The sequence below is a fragment of the Leopardus geoffroyi genome, chromosome A2 (assembly GCF_018350155.1).
Source record: "Leopardus geoffroyi isolate Oge1 chromosome A2, O.geoffroyi_Oge1_pat1.0, whole genome shotgun sequence".
Classification (NCBI taxonomy): domain Eukaryota; kingdom Metazoa; phylum Chordata; class Mammalia; order Carnivora; family Felidae; genus Leopardus; species Leopardus geoffroyi.
The window spans coordinates 5,392,190-5,412,861 of NC_059331.1; the positions used below are offsets into that span (position 1 = coordinate 5,392,190).

At 49.8% G+C, this 20,672-nt stretch overlaps 1 protein-coding gene across 1 annotated transcript; it reads left to right on the plus strand.

The window, feature by feature from the left end:
* Positions 1–11,836: 11,836 nt before the first annotated feature.
* On the plus strand, positions 11,837–13,210 carry ACTL9 (actin like 9). The gene has a single exon (XM_045497053.1). The coding sequence runs from the start codon at positions 11,941–11,943 to the stop codon at positions 13,189–13,191; it is 1,251 nt and encodes a 416-aa protein (XP_045353009.1). The 5' UTR covers positions 11,837–11,940; the 3' UTR covers positions 13,192–13,210.
* Positions 13,211–20,672: the final 7,462 nt, after the last annotated feature.

Consider the following 20,672-nt stretch of genomic DNA (forward strand, 5'->3'; position numbering starts at 1 on the left):
CCAGCAGGGTCTGCATGTGGCATGAAGGACCTTTCTCAATACCCCATAAGCATGTCAACACCTCTCATTCTAGGATAGCCCCTGATAAAATCTCCCTCGATTCCAGCATCAACCAGTGCTGCCTGTCTATGCAGAAACAGACATCATCATCTGGGGAATAGATGTCATTATCTGGGGGTGGGGACTCCGTGGAGACCTGTCGCATCAGAAACCCCTATCTGCGAGAGAGGAAATTAGTTGCAGTGGGAGCCTAGAGCCCTTGATATTTTGTCCCTGGAGGCTGTGGAAAAATACTCATCTCTCAACTACAGGAAGGATGGGCAGCACTGATGTCGGTAAATGGATGTAACAGATGTCGAAGTCTTTTTGTTTGGGTCTAACCAAGAGGAGGAGATGAGGAATCCATTGCTGCAAATGGATCCCATGCTCGAAAAAAAAAAAAAATTTCTTTTTCATGTCCAGGAGGTTTCTTCTGAGTTAAATAATGAGGCAGCTATGGTGGTAAAACGCCCAAGAGGCAACTTCCCTGGGCGGAGGCATTTCCTCCTCTAGGGGCCTCCAAGACTCAGAAGATGCAATGATCCAAAGACAGATGGTTCTAGTGCCTGTGAGCTTATTGTGTGTCTACAGCTGAGCCAAGAGAAAGGGGAGAGCCCAGAGAGCCAAGCTACCTTAGGCAGGGATGCCCAGTGCAGGAAGTCACAGACAAGCCTCCCGAGGCCAAGTGAGTGACCAGGAGTGTTGCTCAAACCAAAGCTGAGTCAGAAAGATGGAAACCAGTGGCATCAGGATAGAAGCGGAAATAAGTGACCTGGGTTAAGGACTTGATATATAGTAGAGGCAACTACCAGCCAATTCCTTGTGCTGTGCCAGCTGCCGTGCATCCAAGCCCAAGGCAGGCGTTAGCAATTGGTCTCATGGCTTCCTACCTCTGAGCCTGGACGGAGCTTCCCAACTCGGCACGCCAAACAGTCAGCCCTTACAAATTGGATTTGACATCCACCATGAAATTTTTCCAAGCAGATACTAGACCAGTACTCAAAGCAGTTGTGACAGTCTGTATGGAGACAAGGAGTTTGCACCAGAAAGTTATTCAACACACTGCTCCCTTGACTGAGAACATCTTCCTCTGGAAGAAATGCCAGCTGAACTAAATCATAGTTATATTGTTCATTTACAGTCTGTTTCAAGGTCCTGTTTTCCTCAAGGGCCACTATCAGTTCATGCGCTACGCTTGGAGTAACACTGCCACAGACCGTGAGTTCCTTGACAGCAAGACTCCTGCGATTACTCATTTCTGTGTCACTGGTACCCAAAGCCCATGGACACATGGATGTTTATGGAACAGGAAGGGCTGGAACAGACAGGATTTTGGGAAGAGAAATCAAGATATGGAGTAGTGGGGAGTGGGTCTTGAATCCTCAACGCCTAGCATGTTGAACTGCATCAAGAGTGGATGGAAGGAAGGAAGGAAGGAGGGAGGGAGGGAGGGAGGGAGGGAGAGAAGGAGGGAAGGAAGGAGGGAGGGAAAGAAGGAGGGAGGAGAGGAGGGAGGGAAAGAGAAGGAGGGAAAGAAGGAAGGAGGGAGGGAAGGAAGGAGGGAGGGAGGGAAGGAGGGAAGGAAGGAAGGAGGGAAAGGAGTAAGGAAGGAAGAAGGAAGGAAGGAAGGAAGGAAGGAAGGAAGGAAGGAAGGAAGGAAGGAAGAAAGGAAGGAAGGAAAGAAGGAAGGAAGGAAGGAAAGAAGGAAGGAAGGAAGGACGGAAGGAAGGAGGGAGGGAAGGAAGGAGGGAAGGGAGGAAGGAGCCATGCTTAAAGTAATTTGCCCTTTTATGTTGACAAGCCATCATCACCTTTTTCTTTGGAGGAGATAAGCTTAAGATATGGAAATCACTAGAAAATAATTATGAAACAGCAAGTCTTTTCTCAGTTTTTCTAACTTTTTACCTGAAAATTTTTAAACGTGCAGAAAAGCACATCAATATATCTCTCACCATTTCTTCTCTCTTTATATGCACATAAACACACAAACACACACTTCTTTTATTGAGATGAAACTCACATAAGCACACAATTAATACTTTTAAAGAGTACAATTCGGTGGGACTTAGTACATTCACAGTGCTGTGCACCCATCACCTTGATCTAGTTCCAAAACATTTTTGTCCTCCCAAAGAGACCCCATGCTCACGAAACAGTGACTCCCATTAACCCCAGACTGCTGTCTGTATCTACAGATTTTACCTATTGTGGATATTCCATATTAATAGAATCATACAATCGGTGACCTTTTGCGTCTGAATTCTTTTGCTCAGCATAATATTTTTGAGGCCCATCCATGCTGTAGCATTGTTACAGGCTGAATCATATCCCCTTAAAATTCATATGTGGAAATTCTAAACCACCCCCCCCCCAGGACATCGGAACATGATTGTCTTTAGAGATAAGGTCTTTAAATGACTAATTAAATTGAAATGAGATCATTAGGGCAGGCCCTAATTCAATAAGACCTGGGTCCTTATACCAGAGGAGATTAGCTAGAACATCAGCAAGATGGCAGGCAGAATGGGGAGCCTCAGACTTCCTTTCCCACGGGGACACACCAATTCAACCACACATGGATTGAGTCCCTTTGTGAAAAGTTCAGACACTACTTGAGGGGCTCCTGCACCCCCTCAAGCATGAGACCGGTTGCATCGAAGCCAGCAGGAAAGTACCTGGCACCTTCTCACCATAATCTCTCCCCGACCACAGCACCACACAATCAGGAGGAAGCCCCCCAGACGCCCTCTGATCCTTGAGGAGGGAAGGAAAGGACTGGGCTATAATCTAAAATTTGAAGGGGGCTGCCTGAGGGACTGATTTCTGTTATGCCTGAGTCTGAGCACTGGTGGGAAGGTGCCCTAGATCTGGAGCCACTGAGAACAAAGGGGAGGATTTGGACAAGTATGTCCTCACTGGCTGCAGACCTTGACGTACGTCAACACAGAGCAAGTGGAACACACAACCCAAGTCCTAGCTGCCTGTGCAGAGAAAGAATTGGAGCATTCACCCAACATTCGGGGTAGCTACCCAAAGAACTGGCTTCTGTGAGAGAGTCTTTTCTGGGAATCAACCAGTCCAAAACAAAAAACAAAACAAAAAACAAAAAAAAACAAAAAAAACAAAAAACAAAAAACACAAACACCTAACAACAACAACACATCTACCATTAAGGAAGCTTCAAGGAAATAACCCACCCAGATCACCCTGAATAGAGAAACAAAGTAAATGAGACTAACTCGTGTGCACAGAGCTTGCAAACACTTTTTTACGCAATTAACCAAACAGTATCAAGGGACAGAGACCACACAACAGTCATACTGAAACTGAAAGCACTTTAGAGGAAACAGACTGAGGGAAGAAATCAAAAAGAAACTCTTAGTAACATTAGAGCTATAACTGGCTAGAACCCAGAGGTATAACTAAAAAGACTGTATATGTGAAAAAAAAATTTTTTTCTCTAAAGAAAAAGATCTGTTAGAATTTTTTTAATGATATGAGAAATGAAAAAACTCAATAGGAGGATTAAAATACAAAATGGGGGTGGGGGGGCGCCTGGGGGGGGGGGCTCAGTCTATTGAACATCCAACTCAGCTCAGGTCATGATCCCAGGGTCACAGGATGGAACCCCACGTGGGATCTCCGTGCTGAGCATGATGCCTGCTTGGAATTCTCTCTCTACCCCTGTTCTCTCTCTCTCTCACACAAAATTATTTAAAATAAATAAACAGGGGCGCCTGGGTGGCTCAGTCAGTTAAGCGGCCGACTTCGGCCCAGGTCACGATCTCGCAGTCCGTGAGTTTGAGCCCCGCGTCGGGCTCTGTGCTGACAGCTCAGAGCCTGGAGCCTGTTTCAGATTCTGTGTCTCCCTCTCTCTGACCCTCCCCCGTTCATGCTTTGTCTCTCTCTGTCTCAAAAATAAATAAACGCTAAAAAAAAAAAATTTTTTTTTGTAAATAAACACATATATACATATATATATATATAGTGTGTGTGTGTGTGTGTATATATATATATATAGTATAGGAAAACACCACAAAAGAACAAAAAAAAAACACAAAAGAACAAAAAGACGCAGAGAAAAACAGTAAAGAAATAGTAAATCAGAGAATCAATCCAGATGGCCCAACATCAAAATAGTAGGCATTTCAGAAGTATGGAAATATGGGACAAGAAGTTGTTTCCTGAATGCAACTTGTGAATTTCAAGATTCAAAATTGCTCACTCGTATGTGGAATTTAAGAAACAAAACATAGGGGAAGGGAAGGAAAAATAAGATAAAAACAGAGGGGGAGGCAAACCACAAGAGACTCTTAACTATAGAGAACAAACTGAGGGTTGCTGGAGGGCAGGTGGATTAAATGGCTGATGGGCATTGAGGAGGGCACTTGTGACGCGCACTGGGTGTTGTATGTAAGCGATGAACCACTGAATTCTACTCCTGAAACCAATACAACACTATATATTAACTAACTTGAATTTAAATAAAATTTTGTAAAGAAAAAGAAAATTGCTCAGCAGAATAAACAAAAAGAATGTACCATATGGGATGCCCGGGTGGCTCAGTCGGTTAAGCATCCAACTTCAGCTCAAGTCATGATCTCACGGTTCGTGAGTTCGAGCCCCGCGTCGGGCTCTGTGCTGATGGCTCGGAGCCTGGAGCCTGCTTCAGATTCTCTCTCTCTCTCTCTCTCTCTCTCTCTCTCTCCGCCCCTCCCCTGCTCGTGCTCTGTCTCCCTCTCAAAACTAAATATTCTTTTAAAGAAAGTTTTGAGACATTTACATAAATGGGAAAGCTTCGGATTAAAAAACAAAACCATAAACAGAAAAAGGCTGTTTCTTGCCAGCACACCTGGACAAAACTCATCTGCCAACACCAGCAACACCTGCGTAAAAGCTCTGCGTGAAGAACCACAGATGGCAGAACCAGTCCCATCATCCCTGGAGAGACTGTGTCACTAAAACCCACACGGTGTGATGGACCTCACCCAGAAAGATGACGTGAACCGTCCCGGTGTTCTGTCCACAGGCTGGTGAAATGAGACCTGCCCCTACGTAGCGTCATGCGTCCTGTTTGCAAGGGACAAAGGTGAAAGGCAAGTCTCCTGGTTCCTTCCATATCTCACTCTGCAGTCCACTGAGCTGGGGCCGGGAGCAGACCCATCTCACAGGGATTCCTGATAACACCTCCCTGGAATGCGTCACCCCCCACTGGCCCCACCAGCTCCTCCTCCATCCAAGCAGTGAGGAACAACCCGTCAAGGGGCCGAAGGCATCGCATCAAAAGCCCCTTCTGGCTTCTCCTTCCCACTGCAGAGAACGTTGATTACAGCGGAGTCAGGTGCCGCACATCTAAAATTTGTCCCAGCAGAACATGAGAAAACAATGGCACTCAGCCCTTAATGGGCCACAGGAATGGTGGAGAGAGCACGGGCATGGGTGACCAAGGGGTGCTGGGCAGGGCCCTCCAAACACCACGGAACATTCTGAGCGGAAGGCTGAGGGGAGGAGTCTGTTTTAAGATAGAGGTTTATTATGATCCGGGCATGTGAGGCCAATGGGTTAGGAGAGCACTGCCATTGAAAAGCTGCCTTGTTACTCGCAGTTCCCAAGGGGAGGGGTTGTAGCACACCATCGGGGGTCCCCTCAGAGAAGCACCAGGGTCAGGCAGGAGACAGGCTTAGGACCCCCTAGTTTGAATAATTTCAGGGGCTGTCCCTTGTCATCTGGTACCTGGCTCTGGGGTGGTCAGTGGAGGAGGACAGTGGCCCTGAGTGTGAAAGCCCCGCAGAGGAGGGGGAAGGGAACATGGGCTCTGGATTGCATGCTTTGCCCACGAAAGGTACACTGGGAAGCAAGGTGTGTGCCATCTCTAGGAATCAGCTAGCCCTGGGCGGGGAGTCTCTCCCAGGTGAGCAAGGCCCAAGGTGTCCAAGCACCAAAAATATAGAATGAAAAGGCATGATCGATACAATGTTTCCATTTGTTCTCCGGGGTTTATGGCAAGATTGCTCGGCTAATCAGTGGTTCTCAGTATGGGTTACACAGTAGATTCACCTGGAAGTTTTTGACGATGTGACGCTTGGTTCCCACTGCAGGTCAAGTGGGTCAGCAGTGCTGGGGAGTGGTACCTCCAAACTGAAGAACGGTCGGAACTGCTCACCCAACAGAGCTAGAGAGGGGAGGCTGGGTCCTGGCAAAAGTGGCATTTCCCCCATGTGAACAACACGCTCAACTCAGCAACCTGATCCTCTCTGAGGAGAGATCCACAGACGGCTTCCGTTGTGTTTGTTGTGGTTTTGTTGCCTGTGTTGGGTGCATACACACAGGCACTTGAATGTGTGTGTAGAGTGTAGATGTGTGTGTGTGTGTGTAGATATGTGTATATGTATACGTGTGTGTGTTCAGTCAAGCCGCATTATTCAGAGTCCACATTTGAGAACCCGCCTGATTTTTTTTTTGTAGTTTATTTATTTTGAGAAAGAGAGAAATACAAGACAGGCAGAGAGAGAGAGAGGGAGAGAGAGAGGTTCCCAAGCAGGCTCCCCACCGGTAGGGCAGAGCCTGATGCAGGGCTCAAACTCCCGCACCGTGAGATCATGACCTGAGCCGAAACCAAGAGTCCACTGCTCCACCGACTGAGCCCCCCAGGAGCCCTACTTGAATTTATTTGTAATCGCAAACTCAGTACTTCTGGGACTTTCACGGTCATCTGCAGACACACACAGAGCAACGAAAGATCTGAGTTGCCTACATGGTTCTTTCCCACCGAGATCCAACAAGGCAAATGGTGTGCTTTCTTGTTCTGCTCTCAGACCGTACACAAGTGCCCTTCTCACGGTCTGTTTAGTGCCCCAGGTTTCACAGTTTTGTGCTTTCCATCCATGGTTTCACTGTTTAAATTGGCCCAAAGCATGGTGTTGCCTAGAGCTCCCTCGTGCAAGGAGCCTGCGCTGTGCCTTGCAGAGAAAATGCATGTGCTAGACAAGCTTCATTCAGGCTTCAGGTATAGTGAGTGATGTTGGCTGCGAGTTCAGTGTTACTAAGGCCAATAATGTATATTGAATGTATCTTTAAACAGAAACACACAGGGGCACCTGGGTGGTTCAGTGAAGCGTCCAACTTCAGCTCAGGTCATGTTCTCACGGTTCGTGGGTTCGAGCCCCACGTCGGGCTCTGTGCTGACCACTCAGAGCCTGGAACCTGCTTCGGATTCTGTCTCTCTCTCTCTCTCTCTCTCTCTCTCTCTGCCCCTTCCCTGTTCTCCCTCTCTCTTGCTCTCAAAAATAAGTAAACATTTAAAAAATTAAATAAAAAAAGAAGCATGCCTTCTAATTTAAACAGATCAGTTGACTAGTTGATGAAAAGGTAACCAGAGTTCAGTAGTCACTCACTCCGTGTGAGTGGTGACGTTGTAGAACATTAACCACCACAATAAGCAAACACAAGCATCCTGAGCAGTCTTGCTATAAACCCTGGAGAACAAATAGGAACAATGTATCAATCATGTCTTTTATTCTGTACTTTTTCGGCTCTATCGAGATATAACTGACAGGCAATGCTGTGTAAAGTGTGAGGCGTAGAATGACGGATACACTTACCAATTGCAAAACTGTTACCACCAGCTGTTTTACGTCACCACTGTTTTTGTGGTGAGAACAGGTGCACTGGCTTTTCAGCTTTCAACTATGTAACACAGTATTAAGTACAGTGACTACCATACATTAGAGCCTCAGAACTTACTCATAACTAGAAGTTTGTACCCTTTGACCAACATCACCCTTTCCCCCACCCCCCAGCCCCTGGTAACCACCATTCTACTCTCTGTTTCTACAGATTCAGCTTTGTCCGAGTGCACATATAAGCGAGATCACCCAGCGTCTGTCTTTCTCTGACTTGCTTACGTCGCATAATGCCCTCAAGTGTCATCCAAGCTGTGCAAACGGCAGGGGTTCCTTTTTTCTCGTGGCTACATAATATTCATATCTCTATATAAAGCTTTCTTGTGAGCAGTTTTCCTTTAGTCTCCCAGACGTCCGCAAGGCTCCAGACAAGGCACCTCAAAGTCCAGCCGGCCAACCAGGAGCATCAGCATTACTTGGAAGTTTCTTAGGAATGCAGATTCGGGGGGGGGGGGGGGGGGCGGGGGCTGGACCTGCTGAATCAGAATCTCTGGGCAGGATCAGAACTCTGTGTTTTAACAAGCCCGTCTGAAGATGCTCATACACGCTGAAGCATGAGAACCGCTGATCCCAGAGAACTTCCTCACAACCCCAGACTCCCAGTCCATCCTTTCTGATGGTCAGGAGAAATTAAGAATTTGAGAATGTTAAAAAAATAAAATAAAAAAGGAGGGGAAGGGGGACAGGACGGGAGGATGGGGAGGGGAGGGGGCAGGAGGAGGAGAAGCAGAATTTCAAAATGCTGAACATCCAAATCACCTGATCTCCACTGGCTTCACATTAAGATCTCCTGGGAGCTTTAAACAATCACGGATGCTTGGTCCCCATCTGCAGAACTCTGATGCAGTCGGTCCGGGACGGGTGGCAGCCAGAACACGGAGATTTTTTTTTTTTTTTTTTTTTTTTTTAATTCATCTGGCGATCCTAATTTGCAACCAAGGCTGTGAACTGAACGAAGGACTCAGCTGCAGGAAAGAAAAAGAAGCTGGTGGTCTTGGGCGCCCCCTGTTGGCAGGAAGCTATACAACTCGACTCCCCGCGACCACAGACGCAGGTGGAAAGCCTCGCGGCCCACGCAGGTGTCAGATAAGCCCGCGGCCCGGATCTGAAGCCGGGAGGGCGCAAAAAAAAAAAAAAAAAAAAAAAAAAAAAAAAAAAAAGCTTTTTCAAGAGACATGCCCATCTTAATCCCTAATTCCACTGCAGAGCTGTTGCTCAGATGTTTCCACCTCTTGGTTACTCACACGCACAAGACGTGTAATTCGTGTAACCGTCAGTAGCGCTTACGATGTACCAGCCACTGACCTAAACACTTCACAAATAATAACTCGTCCATCTACATCGCTGCCCTTGGAAGTCAGTACCATTATTACCTCCAACCTTATTACCTTCTTACCTTAAACCCCAGCAGCTGGCTCCAGATCGGTGGTCTTGACCACATCGTTGCCTTGTTGACTCTCATCGCGATGCTCGCTGTCCCATTTGCCGTGGTATCCATGAATCTAGCGTCTATTATGTGGCAGACGCAATAGAGGAAACTGAGGCCAATGCGTTCCAGCCTCCATTTCCACTGTTCCAGATGAATCTTAGACCTCACACTTTTCCAGGATACTTTTCGGTCACTGCAGTAGCTCAGAGATCTCGGTTCAAATCTTGCCCCCTGTGCCATCCCAGCTGTGTGACTTTGGGCAAATTACTTCACCTTTCTGAGCCTTTATTCCCCCATCAGAAAACAATGAACCCAGCACCCTCAAGATGCAGTTACAATTGACTTGACCCCCATTCCAAGCTATCACTCAACACCCCTTTCACTCACCATGATGATTCTTTAAGGGGGGGGGGATGTTTATTTTTGTCTTCAATGGCTGTAACCTAAATTCACCAAAATATGTTTTAAGGGCTCAAGGGTCCATCCTGCAGGTCTGTTGAGTGATGCGGAAAAACAGAAAGTAGCTCCCCTTCTGCACACACCTGTATCACCATGGATACCAAAGGCTGGGCTCTGAACATGGGCTATTCAGTTCTTTATGTAACAGTCTATCTGAACTGAACATGTCTTTCTAAGATGCCGATGCTTACAACACTATTACAACCTCACACATTACGGTAGCTATAATTAAAAAGCAAAAAGCAAAAAAAAAAAAAAAAGACAAAAACAAGTGTTAAGGATGTGGAGAGATTGGCACCCCTACACTGCCAGTGGGAATGGAAAATGGTGCGGCCCCTATGGAAAATAATATCATGGTCTCTCAAAATATTCTGACACATGCTTCAACATAGCAGAACTCTGAGGACATTGTGCTCTGTGAAATAAGCAAGTCACAGGAGGACAGATACAGTAGGCGTTCACTCATAGGAGGTCCCTAGAAGAGTCCCATCCACAGGGACAGAAAGTAGGTGGTGGCAGCCAGGGGTGGGAGGGGGGCTGGGGAGTTGGCATTTAATGTGGACAGCGTTCATTTCTTGCACATACGTTATCCAGAAGGGGGTGCATTGGGGAAGAAGGAATTGTCTCAAATAAGGACAGCCGGCTCCAAAACGGATCAGGAGAGTTGCCTCAAAACCCACTTCTGGTGGTGCTAAGTATCATCTGTTAGTTAAAACAAATCAATTAAGTGTGTGTGTGTGTGTGTGTGTGTAATGCTAGAAATTGCCAGCACAAGAGCTGAATAAGTCACAGGAAGATAGAAGAAGGCCTCATCTCCTAGTTGTGTCCAGGTTTAATCCTGGCCCAAGAGTGAGGTCGAGTTTTTAATTTTGTTTGTGGTCTGATCCGTGTTTTTGGAAATGTTCATTTACTTAGCAATTTATTGAGGGTCTGAGTCCTTCCCCACCTCCAGCTCTATTGAGATGTAACTGACATATAACATTGCAATGAGTTTAAGTTGTACAAGGCGCTGATTTGATACATCTGTACATTGTAAAATACTTACCATTAAAAATAGAATTACCTTATGATCCAGCAATCCCAATTCTGGGTATATACCCCGGAGAGCTGAAAGCAGGGACTTAAAGAGATATTTGCACAACTAGGTTCAGAGCAGCATTAATCACGATAACTAAAACATGGAAGCAATCCAAATGCATCAACAGATGAACGGATAAGCAAAATGGGGTGTATACACACAATGGAATATTATTCAGCCTTAAAAAAGGAAAGAAATTCCCTGATTCTGCCCTGTCCCGTTTATCTTACTGAGAGCTCCCTTTTTGGATCCCACAGAGACCCCTCCCACTGAGGGGAAGCAGAAGCCGCCCCTGGAGAGAAGACAGACACCTCTTCATCACCATCACCATGTGGTAGAGAGAGGGAAGGGAAATCAGGGCAGGCTTCCAAGGGGAGGTGGCATCTTGCTACGATTCGAAGAGGCAAATTCCCGGTCTACAGGAATGGGGCAAGGAAACTGTGCCAGGTGTAGAAAAGAGCAGAAGAATCAACGAACAGTACGGGGGTGTCTGTGCTTCTCCTTGCACCCCACCCCAGGCAGGCTTTTGTTTCCTTTAGGAAACCAGAAGGACAAACCAGCTAGCCAATCACCTTCTGATTAATATTCTAAGAGGCAATATTTTATTTTTTTAATGTTCATTTATTTTTGAGAGAGAGACAGAGACAGAGCATGAGCGGGGAGGGGCAGGAAGAGGAGGGGACACAGAACCCGAAGCAGCTCCCGGCTCCCAGCTGTCAGCACAGCTCGAACCCACGCACCGAGAGATCATGACCTGAGCCGAAGCTGGATGCTTAACCGACCGAGCCACCCAGGCACCCCATAAGGGTTACTATTTTTAATTAAATTAATTTTAAGATGAAATTCTAAGGAAGCACCAAGAGAAGGATTCTTGGGTCTTCCTGGGCTCTGGATCAGGGAGCTGGTCTCTCCTTGGGCACCCTCTAGCCTGCTCCTCCAAATTTGCCGCTTTGGAGGGGCATCCAGAATAGAGGAGTATCCTGGCAGCTTTCTGGGATAGGCTCATCCCCTTCCCCTTCCCCTTCCCTTCCCCTGCATTGTGAAGTCTTTTGAAGGGGGCAGCCAGCAGGGTGACGATATGAGGGTGACAGGGTGATATGAGGGTGATGTCATAGACCACTGGTCCGTCCCCTCCCTCCACATGTGCCTGCCCTGCTCGCGTCTCAGCCTTTTCTCCTCACACCCCTGCCCCCCCCCACCCCCAGAGGAAAGCGGTCAGCCTTACCAAGCAGCCCACCCAGCCACCTGCAGCCATGGACGCCAACCACTCGGGGTGCACGAAGCCCCAGCCCTCCCCAGAGGCCCCCAGGCCTGGCGCGAACCCCAGCTCAATCCTGGCGAACGAGACCCTGCGGCAGGAGCCCCCCAGCATGGTGGGCGACAGGTTGCCACCAAAGACCGGCGCGGTGGTCATCGACATGGGCACAGGCACCTGTAAGGTGGGCTTCGCGGGCCAGGCCCGGCCCGCCTACACCGTGGCCACCATCCTGGGCTGCCAGCCCAAGAAGCCGTCCTCCCCCCGGCAGGCGGCGCTGGAGACTTTCATCGGCGAGGCCGCCCGCAAGCGCCCGGAGCTGACGCTGGTGCAGCCGGTGCGTAACGGCATCGTGGTGGACTGGGACGCCGCCGAGCTCATCTGGCGCCACCTGCTGGAGCACGACCTCCGCGCGGCCCCTCGGGACCACCCGCTGCTGTTCTCCGACCCGCCCTTCAGCCCCAGCACCAACCGCGAGAAGCTGGTGGAGGTGGCCTTCGAGTCGCTGCGCTGCCCCGCCACGTACGTGGCCTCGCAGGCCGTGCTGTCCGTCTACGCGCACGGGCGGGTCAGCGGGCTGGTGGTGGACGCCGGCCACGGCGTCACCTGCGCGGCGGCGGTTTTCCAGGGCTACAACCTGCCGCACGCCACCGAGCGCCTGGACCTGGCGGGCACCCACCTGACCGCCTTCCTGGCGGAGACGCTCCTCGGCCCGGGCCTGCCGCCGGGCCAGCACGAGCTGGACACGGTCGAGGCCATCAAGCATCGCTACTGCTACGTGGCCCCCGACTTCCTCCAGGCGCAGGCGCGACCCGAGCGGGAGTGCCGCCAGACCCTGAGGCTGCCCGACGGGCGGACGCTCACGCTGGGCAAGGAGCTGTTCCAGTGCCCCGAGCTGCTGTTCAGCCCCCCGGAGATGCCGGGGCTGTCGCCCGCGGGCGTCCCCGCCATGGCCGGACGGAGCCTTCGCAAGGTGCCCCCGGAGGCGCGCGCGGACGTGGCCCAGAACGTGCTGCTCTGCGGGGGCTCCTCGCTCTTCCGGGGGTTCGAGGGCCGCTTCAGGGCGGAGCTTTTGCGCCGCCAGCCCCCGGAGGCCCACGTGGTGGTGGCGGCGCAGCCTACCAGAAACTTCTCGGTGTGGAGGGGGGGCTCTATCCTGGCCTCGCTGCGCGCCTTCCAGGCCTGCTGGGTCCTGCGGGAGCAGTACGAAGAGCAGGGACCGCACATCGTCTACCGCAAATGCTACTGACCCCCGGCGGCGCGGGGGGTGAGGGGCACTAAAGCTTCCAATACCCAGCCGGCTCTGTCCTGCCTTGACCCAGGGCCCAGCCCGGTCCACTCCCGGGCCCGCCCACCCTGGCTCACCTCGGGTTCTGACCCCACCAAGATCTGCCTCCCGGACATCCTGCTTCTTTCCTGCCCTAACTCACCTCCCATGATGCAACCCCAGAAGCACCCAGTTCCGACTCCCTGAAACCCGCCCCTCCACCATCAAGCCCCAACGCGCCACCTTTTGTCCTAACCCAGTCACACCCACCTGCCATGATCCCTCCCCCACCCCAAGGCACTCTCAGGCTGGGACCCCTCACCAAGCCCACCCCCAAGACATCCCCAGATTCTCACCCCCATGATCTATTGCTTTTGATAGAGACCTCCCCCCGCCACGTTTCTCCTAGGCTCTAAGCCCCCAGTCCACTCCCTACTATATCCCTCAAGGACCCCCAACCCATCTCCATAACCTGCTCCTCCCCAAGGAACCTACACCAGGTGCTCCAGCCCCCCCCCCCAGAACCCTCATGATGGAATAGAAGCACCCTCAGAATCTTGCCCCACTTCTAATCCCCCAAACACATCCCACTAAGACACCCCTAGTTCAAGCACCCCAAATCCACCCCTTCATTGGTTTCCCCCGTCTTATTATCCCAAGTTCTCCCATACCCTGGTATTCCGAGCATCCCCCCCACAGGTGCCGAAACTCCCCACCCACCACAAAGACCCATGTTCTGATCTTGAAGGGTCTCCCCTGCACCAAAGCATCCTCCGGTGTCCAAAGCCCTTTCCCCAAATGTATCCTCCCCCATAACTCTGTCCTCGCTGCATGATTTGTTCTCCCAGACTCCTTTCTTCCATCTCACACCCACCCCCCGACCTGTGCCCCCCAAAGAACACTATGTTCTGAACCCCCAGACCCCCCCCCAGATAGCCCCACTGCTCTCAGCTCTGTGTCTCCCCCAGAAATACTCCCACATGGCCTGCCTTACAGCGCACCTCCTGACCCCACTCCTCAGCCCTTCACATCTTCTCAGGAAGGTTCCAGTCCCCAGGACCATCCCATGATCACCCTCACTGATGCCCTAGGCCCTCCCCTGTGTTCTGAGCCCCCTGACTTTCTCCCCAAAGACACTCTCCTAGGGTCACCCCATGATGAACCCCTAGGACATTCTACCCCAGGATTTTCAGACTCCCTAGAACCCCACCCCCTACATCCAGCCCCCCTCCACACCCCACCCCATTAGTTGAGACACCCAACAGCCAGCGATATTCCTGAGGGTTGCCCAGCCCACCTGGGCTCCACCTGGACACTGGCTCCCTCCTGCCCCATACACAGGTCCCCAGGGGCCAAATGTCCTGAGCTGTCCCTCCACAGAGGCTGGGCATTCTCCCCAGAAGCCACCCTGGGTCCCCTCTCCTCCCTCCAACCTCATCCTTGGCCATGCTGAGTCCCTGCTGGAGGCAAGACCCTCTGCCTTCACAACATCCAGCACAGCCTAAACCTCAGGAACCCCAGCCTGCAGCCTGGGCGCGTCCTCCCAGCTTGATCAACAAAATAAATACAAGCTGTCAGAGCTTGTCTGTGTCCACGACGGGTCCTCTTCCAAGGAGACATTGATTCATCCATCCAATTAGTCAGTATCTACTGAGCCTCTCTGTCTCTGTCTCCCTGAGGCTATTTTTGGTTTTTATTTGCTCACTTAGATATCTCTCTCCCTCTCCTTCTCCCTCCTTCTCTTTCCTCTCTCTTTCTCTCTCTTCCTCCCTCACTTGTTCCCTCCTTCCTCAATCTGATTCACCTGCCAGCACTGTTCTTATGCAGGAATTTTCACGAGTGGAACCTCATTTATTTATGGAGCACTGAGACCATCACCCCATCCCCACCCCCACATCTGCCATCAGACAATGGGGGTGATTGAGGGCCCTGGTTATCCCCACCGGCCCTGTCCCACTGTCTTGGGGACTAGGCAGGGGCTCCGGTCCCATTCCTGGCCAGTAGGTGGTCCTTAGCTGCGGGGACAGTCCCCCAGTCAGGCCAGGATCTCCAGATCACCTTCAGAGTTGGACCCCCTTGTCTCACCGCGTCACCAGGCAGGTGGCCTCAATCTGCAAAACGCGCAGGCCAGGGGGTCGCAGGGTCCTGAGGCGAAACTTCCCATTCTTCCCGCTAGGGGGCACCACCTCCAAGCTCAAGGCACTGCGAAGAGGCATCACTTTGAGAGCCACACAGACTGCAGCAAACTGGTCCTCCCAGACCTCAAGGGAGACCCACCCCGACAGCGATGTCAGGGCACTGCCAGTCACACACACACACACACACAGAAGGGATGTGGCACAGGCTGGAAGTGAGGAGAAGCAGAAACCCCCACCACCCCTGGGCTGCTAAGTCAACTCTCATTTAGACCAGACTGAGGTCTCCCCAACTCCAAACCTCCCCTGATGCAGGGATTTTTCTCTACAGCTCTCCTAACGTGTGCCCCCACCTTGGCACACCCCCACGCGTAGGGAGCACCTCAAGTCTACTGTTAGGAAATTCACCTCCTCCCAGGAGTTGTGGGTAAACCTCTGCACTCTGCCTGCCACCTGCCCCCCCCCCCCCCCACACACACACCCATGCAGAGCCTGAGCCTCCGCACAGGCTGTGTGCATTCCTGTCCTAGGTCCTGGGAGATCAGAACAAGGAGCAGGGACTCTGTATCGTGTACTGCAAAAGTAGGGCTTACGGAGATGTGTGTCGACTTGACAAGAAGTGGTCAATTTTGTGTGTCACGTTCACTAGGCTGTGGTGCCGATATTGGACCAAACGCCTTGATCAAACACCATTCTAGACGTTGCCGTGAAGGTGTTTTTTAGGTGAGATTCACACTGAAATCACAGACTTTGAGTAACACAGGTTACCCCCTCGTGGGGTGGTGGGTGGGCCTCATCTAATCAGTTGAAGGCCTTCAGAGAACAAAAACTAACCCTCCCCCAAGAAAGAAGGAATTTTGCCAGATGACTACCTTCGGATTCAAACCGCAGCTCTTCCTGGGTCTCCAGCCTCCCAGCCTACTCTACAGATTATGGGTCGACCTCCACAATCACGTGACCAGTTCCTTAAAATACATCTGTCTTTCGCTACACGTGCATCTTCTTGGTTCGCCTTGCCTGGAGAACCCTAAGACACATGCCAAGCCCCCTTCCTACCTCAGGGCTTTTGTACTGAGAATGCTCCCTCCACCTCCCACCTTCTCAAAGGTAGTCCCTTTCTCAGTATGATAACAAAGCTCAGATGCCATAAAAGGAATGACTAAAGCAGTTGACTTTACGTAAACATCACAAAAAAAAAAAAAAAATCTGCAAAGTAAAACTCACCCTGAACAAAATCAAGACAAATGACATTTTAAAAAACAAATTAAATAATAGTTTTATTTTATTTGTTTGTGTTTTTTTATTTTTTATTTTTAAGTAGCCTTCACATCCAGCATGGAGCCCAATGCAGGGCTTGAACTCACAACCCTGGGATCAAGGACCTGAGCTGAGATCAAGAGTTGGACACTCAGTCGACTGAGCCACCCAGGTGCCCCAATAATAAATAATTTTCAAACGATGAGTGGAGAAAATGACAACTCATAACACAAAGGGAAAATGTCTGTAATATGTAAAGAGCTCTTGGAAAGAATCAAGAAAAAAAAAACCCTACAACAGTGCATGGAAAAGTTAGCAAAGGCTGTGAAACTTGAGCTCACAGAGAGAGTTCTCTCACCCAGGAGAAGACGCTAGTCTCATAAGGGAAATGAACATGAACGCTATACCGTGATGCCATTTTTAGCCCATCAGATTGGCAGAGATCAAAAGGCTCGATAACACTCCACATTGGCGAGGCTGTGAGGAAACTGGCGTTCTCTTACCTTGGTGATGAGGAAGGACGCTGGTACCACCCCTAGTGGGACAAGTCATCATCACGACCTAAATGACACAGGCACACTCCTGTGGCCGAGCTATGGCACGTCCAGGAATTTCTCCTTCAGATACAATCGCTCATGTGCAAAATGACATGAATGCAGTTATCCGCGTACCCTGCAGTGCTTTGTAGCAGCAGAACATTGGAAACATTTTGTGCTTCTGATGTTGCGGGACCTCCAGGAGAAGAGGTTAATGCGATTGCCCTCGAACATAGAGAAACACTTCACGACTGTACAAAGGGAACCCCAGCCAGCTGCATTCACTGACATGAGTTTATCGCCAAGATATATTTTGAGTGAAAAAAAAAAAAGGAAAAAGAAAAAGAAAGCCCAAAAGGCTATGTTAGCGTTTATAGAAAAAAAAAAAAAAAACAGGAATAAATGAGTTTTGCTTGAAAATACACAGAATGGGGGTGCCTGGGTGGCTCAGTCGGTTGGGCATCCGACTTCAGCTCAGGTCATGATCTTGCGGTTGGTGAGTTCGAGCCCCGCGTCGGGCTCTGTGCTGACGGCTCGGAGCCTGGAGCCTGCTTCGGATTCTGTGTCTCCCTCTCTTTCTGCCCCTCCCCCGCTCATGCTCTGTCTCTCTCTTTCTCTCTCAATAACAAATAAACATTAAAAAAATTTTTTTAATAAAAGAAGATACACAGCACGTCTCTGGAAGATTTCACAAGGAGCTGTTTTGGCTGTTCTAGAAAAGAGTTTCCCAAAATCCCATCCAAAGGCACAGCCATTATTAGACATTTTTTTCCTAATCGTCCCCCATGAAAGTTTAACAGCGCAGATCGACTGTATATCTGTTTATATTTCTATGTGTATCTGTGCTTTATACATGAAAATGCATTTTCCCCACCCCCCTCCAGAACTAATTTTTACCCCCTTGGGGGCAATATCACCTCCGCAGCAAGATGAGAAGGGGATTTCTCACTGTCTGCTCGTTTGAAGCTCATAATCATGAGATCATGCTTTTTTTTTTTTTAACATGGATGTTTCCTTTACGTTCCTGTGGCATCCACCCGGGCAGACCCATTCTCTGTCCTCTCGCTCCAGCGGTGATCATCTGACTTGTTTGATGCTTCGTTAATGGTGTCATCCACCAGGACCCTGCGTGTGTCACACACCCAGCGCTCAATCGAGTCCAGAAGGTGTTTGTTGAATGACTGAATGAGTGAACCAGGATTTCAGCGGAGCTTAGAGGAATCCTCCTGTGGAAGGGCTTTTCCCTCTCCTTTGCTGGCTTTGGAGTCAGACAGGCCTGAATTCAAGTCACACCTCCTCACATGCTCTATGACTTTGGACAAATGACCTGACCTCTCTGAGCCTCACTCAATGCACCTGTAGAATGAGGGTGATATCAGTGCTCACTTCAGGGGGGAGCTTTATAAGGATTGAACACAACACAGGTGCTCTGGGAGGTGTGGAAGGACACATCAGAAGCTGCCATTGTCTTTGGGGCTGCGGGGGGTGGGGTGGAGGTGGGCTTTCACACTTACTCTGGGTATTAATGTATTGGAATGTTCTACAATGCAAATGCCTCCATAAAAATAATTTCTTAAGGGGCGCCTGGGTGGCGCAGTCGGTTAAGCGTCCGACTTCAGCCAGGTCACGATCTCGCGGTCTGTGAGTTCGAGCCCCGCGTCAGGCTCTGGGCTGATGGCTCAGAGCCTGGAGCCTGTTTCCGATTCTGTGTCTCCCTCTCTCTCTGCCCCTCCCCCGTTCATGCTCTGTCTCTCTCTGTCCCAAAAATAAATAAACGTTGAAAAAAATAATTAAAAAAATAATAATTTCTAGGGGCGCCTGGGTGGCGCAGTCGGTTGAGCGTCCGACTTCAGCCAGGTCACGATCTCGCGGTCCGTGAGTTCGAGCCCCGCGTCGGGCTCTGGGCTGATGGCTCGGAGCCTGGAGCCTGTTTCTGATTCTGTGTCTCCCTCTCTCTCTGCCCCTCCCCCGTTCATGCTCTGTGTCTCTCTGTCCCAAAAATAAATAAACATTGAAAAAAAATTTAAAAAAAAATAATAATAATAATAATAATAATAATTTCTTAAAACCATCTCTAGAAATGCATAAGAACTTAACATGCTCGGTACACAGTTGGGGCCAAATAGTGATGGGGCTCCTGTTTCAGCTACAGTGTGCCCAAAACAGACCCCAAGCCCTCCAGCCAGCCAGTCAACTGGCCGCCAAAGGCCTGGAGACTGTCCTTCAAGGGCTTGAACAAAGAGGATCCCCCAAGTCACTGCCAGGGTCTCAACCCAGGTCCAGACCTTCTGTTCTTTGGGGGGCCCAGGGGTGGATGTATTTGGAGGAGGTGGGATCATCCCACCAGGCAAAGCACAGACTGGGTAGGATTAGGGTGAGGCAGGCGAGGGACACAGGGACAAAGGGCAGCATCAATGCTCGTCTGTGTTTTAAAATGTGACAGCTTAGGGACACCTGGGTGGCTCAGTCGGTTGAGCGTCCGACTTCGGCTCAGGTCCTGATCTCACGGTTCGTGAGTTTGAGCTCCACATCGGGCTCACTGCTATGAGCACAGAGCCTGCTTTGGATCCTCTGTCTCCCTCTCTCCCTACCCCTCCCCTGCTTGTGCTCTCTCAAAAAATAAATAAAACATTTTCTCAAAGTTTAAATAAATAAATAAAAATAAAATGTGACAGCTTTGTTCATTTTTGCATTCATTTTGATTTTTTTTTTAAATACTGCACGGATGCCAGGGGCTGGGGAGTGACTCGGGGGCACGTTTTCTTTTGGGGTGATAGCAATGTTCTGGAACTAGATGGTGGTGATGGTTGCACAGCCCTGGGAATGGACTAAGGGCGAATTTGACGGTTTGGGAGGCGATCTCGATGTCAAACACTGCACTGAAGTATGATTTGCCTTATGAGCCTTCAGGATCTAACGTGCAGCATCGCGAACAGACAGCAATAGTGTATTATAGGCAGCAAATTTGCTAAGAGACTAGAGCTTAATTAGTCCAACCACCAAGAAGAAATGACAATTATGCGAACCCAAAAGAGGTGTGGATTACGGCTGCATCCCAATATGGTAGTACCACGTATAAATGTATCAAATGAACATGTGGCACCTTAAATTCACACAATGCTATCTATCAGGCATATGCCCATTTATTTTCTTTACTTACTTATTCATTTATTTTGAGAGAAAGCACGCAAGCATGAGCGAGGGAAGGACAGAGAGAGAGAGAAAGAGAGAGAGAATCCCAAGCAGGATCTGTGGTATCAGCACAGAGCCCAATGCGGGTCTTGAACTCAGGAATCTCGTGGGATCATGACCTGAGCTGAAATCAAGAGTCTGACGCTTGACCAGCTGAGCCACCCAGGTGCCCCCAAACGTATGTCAATTTAAAAAGGAAACATTATTTATTTTGATTACTGAGATTTGGGGTACCCCTTAAATTTTGCTCAGAGGAGAGCCTCACCTACCTTGCCCCCATCCCAGCCTCCGAACAGAGACACTAGGGATGTGTCGGGGCAGGGGCTGAGACTGTTTGCGTGAG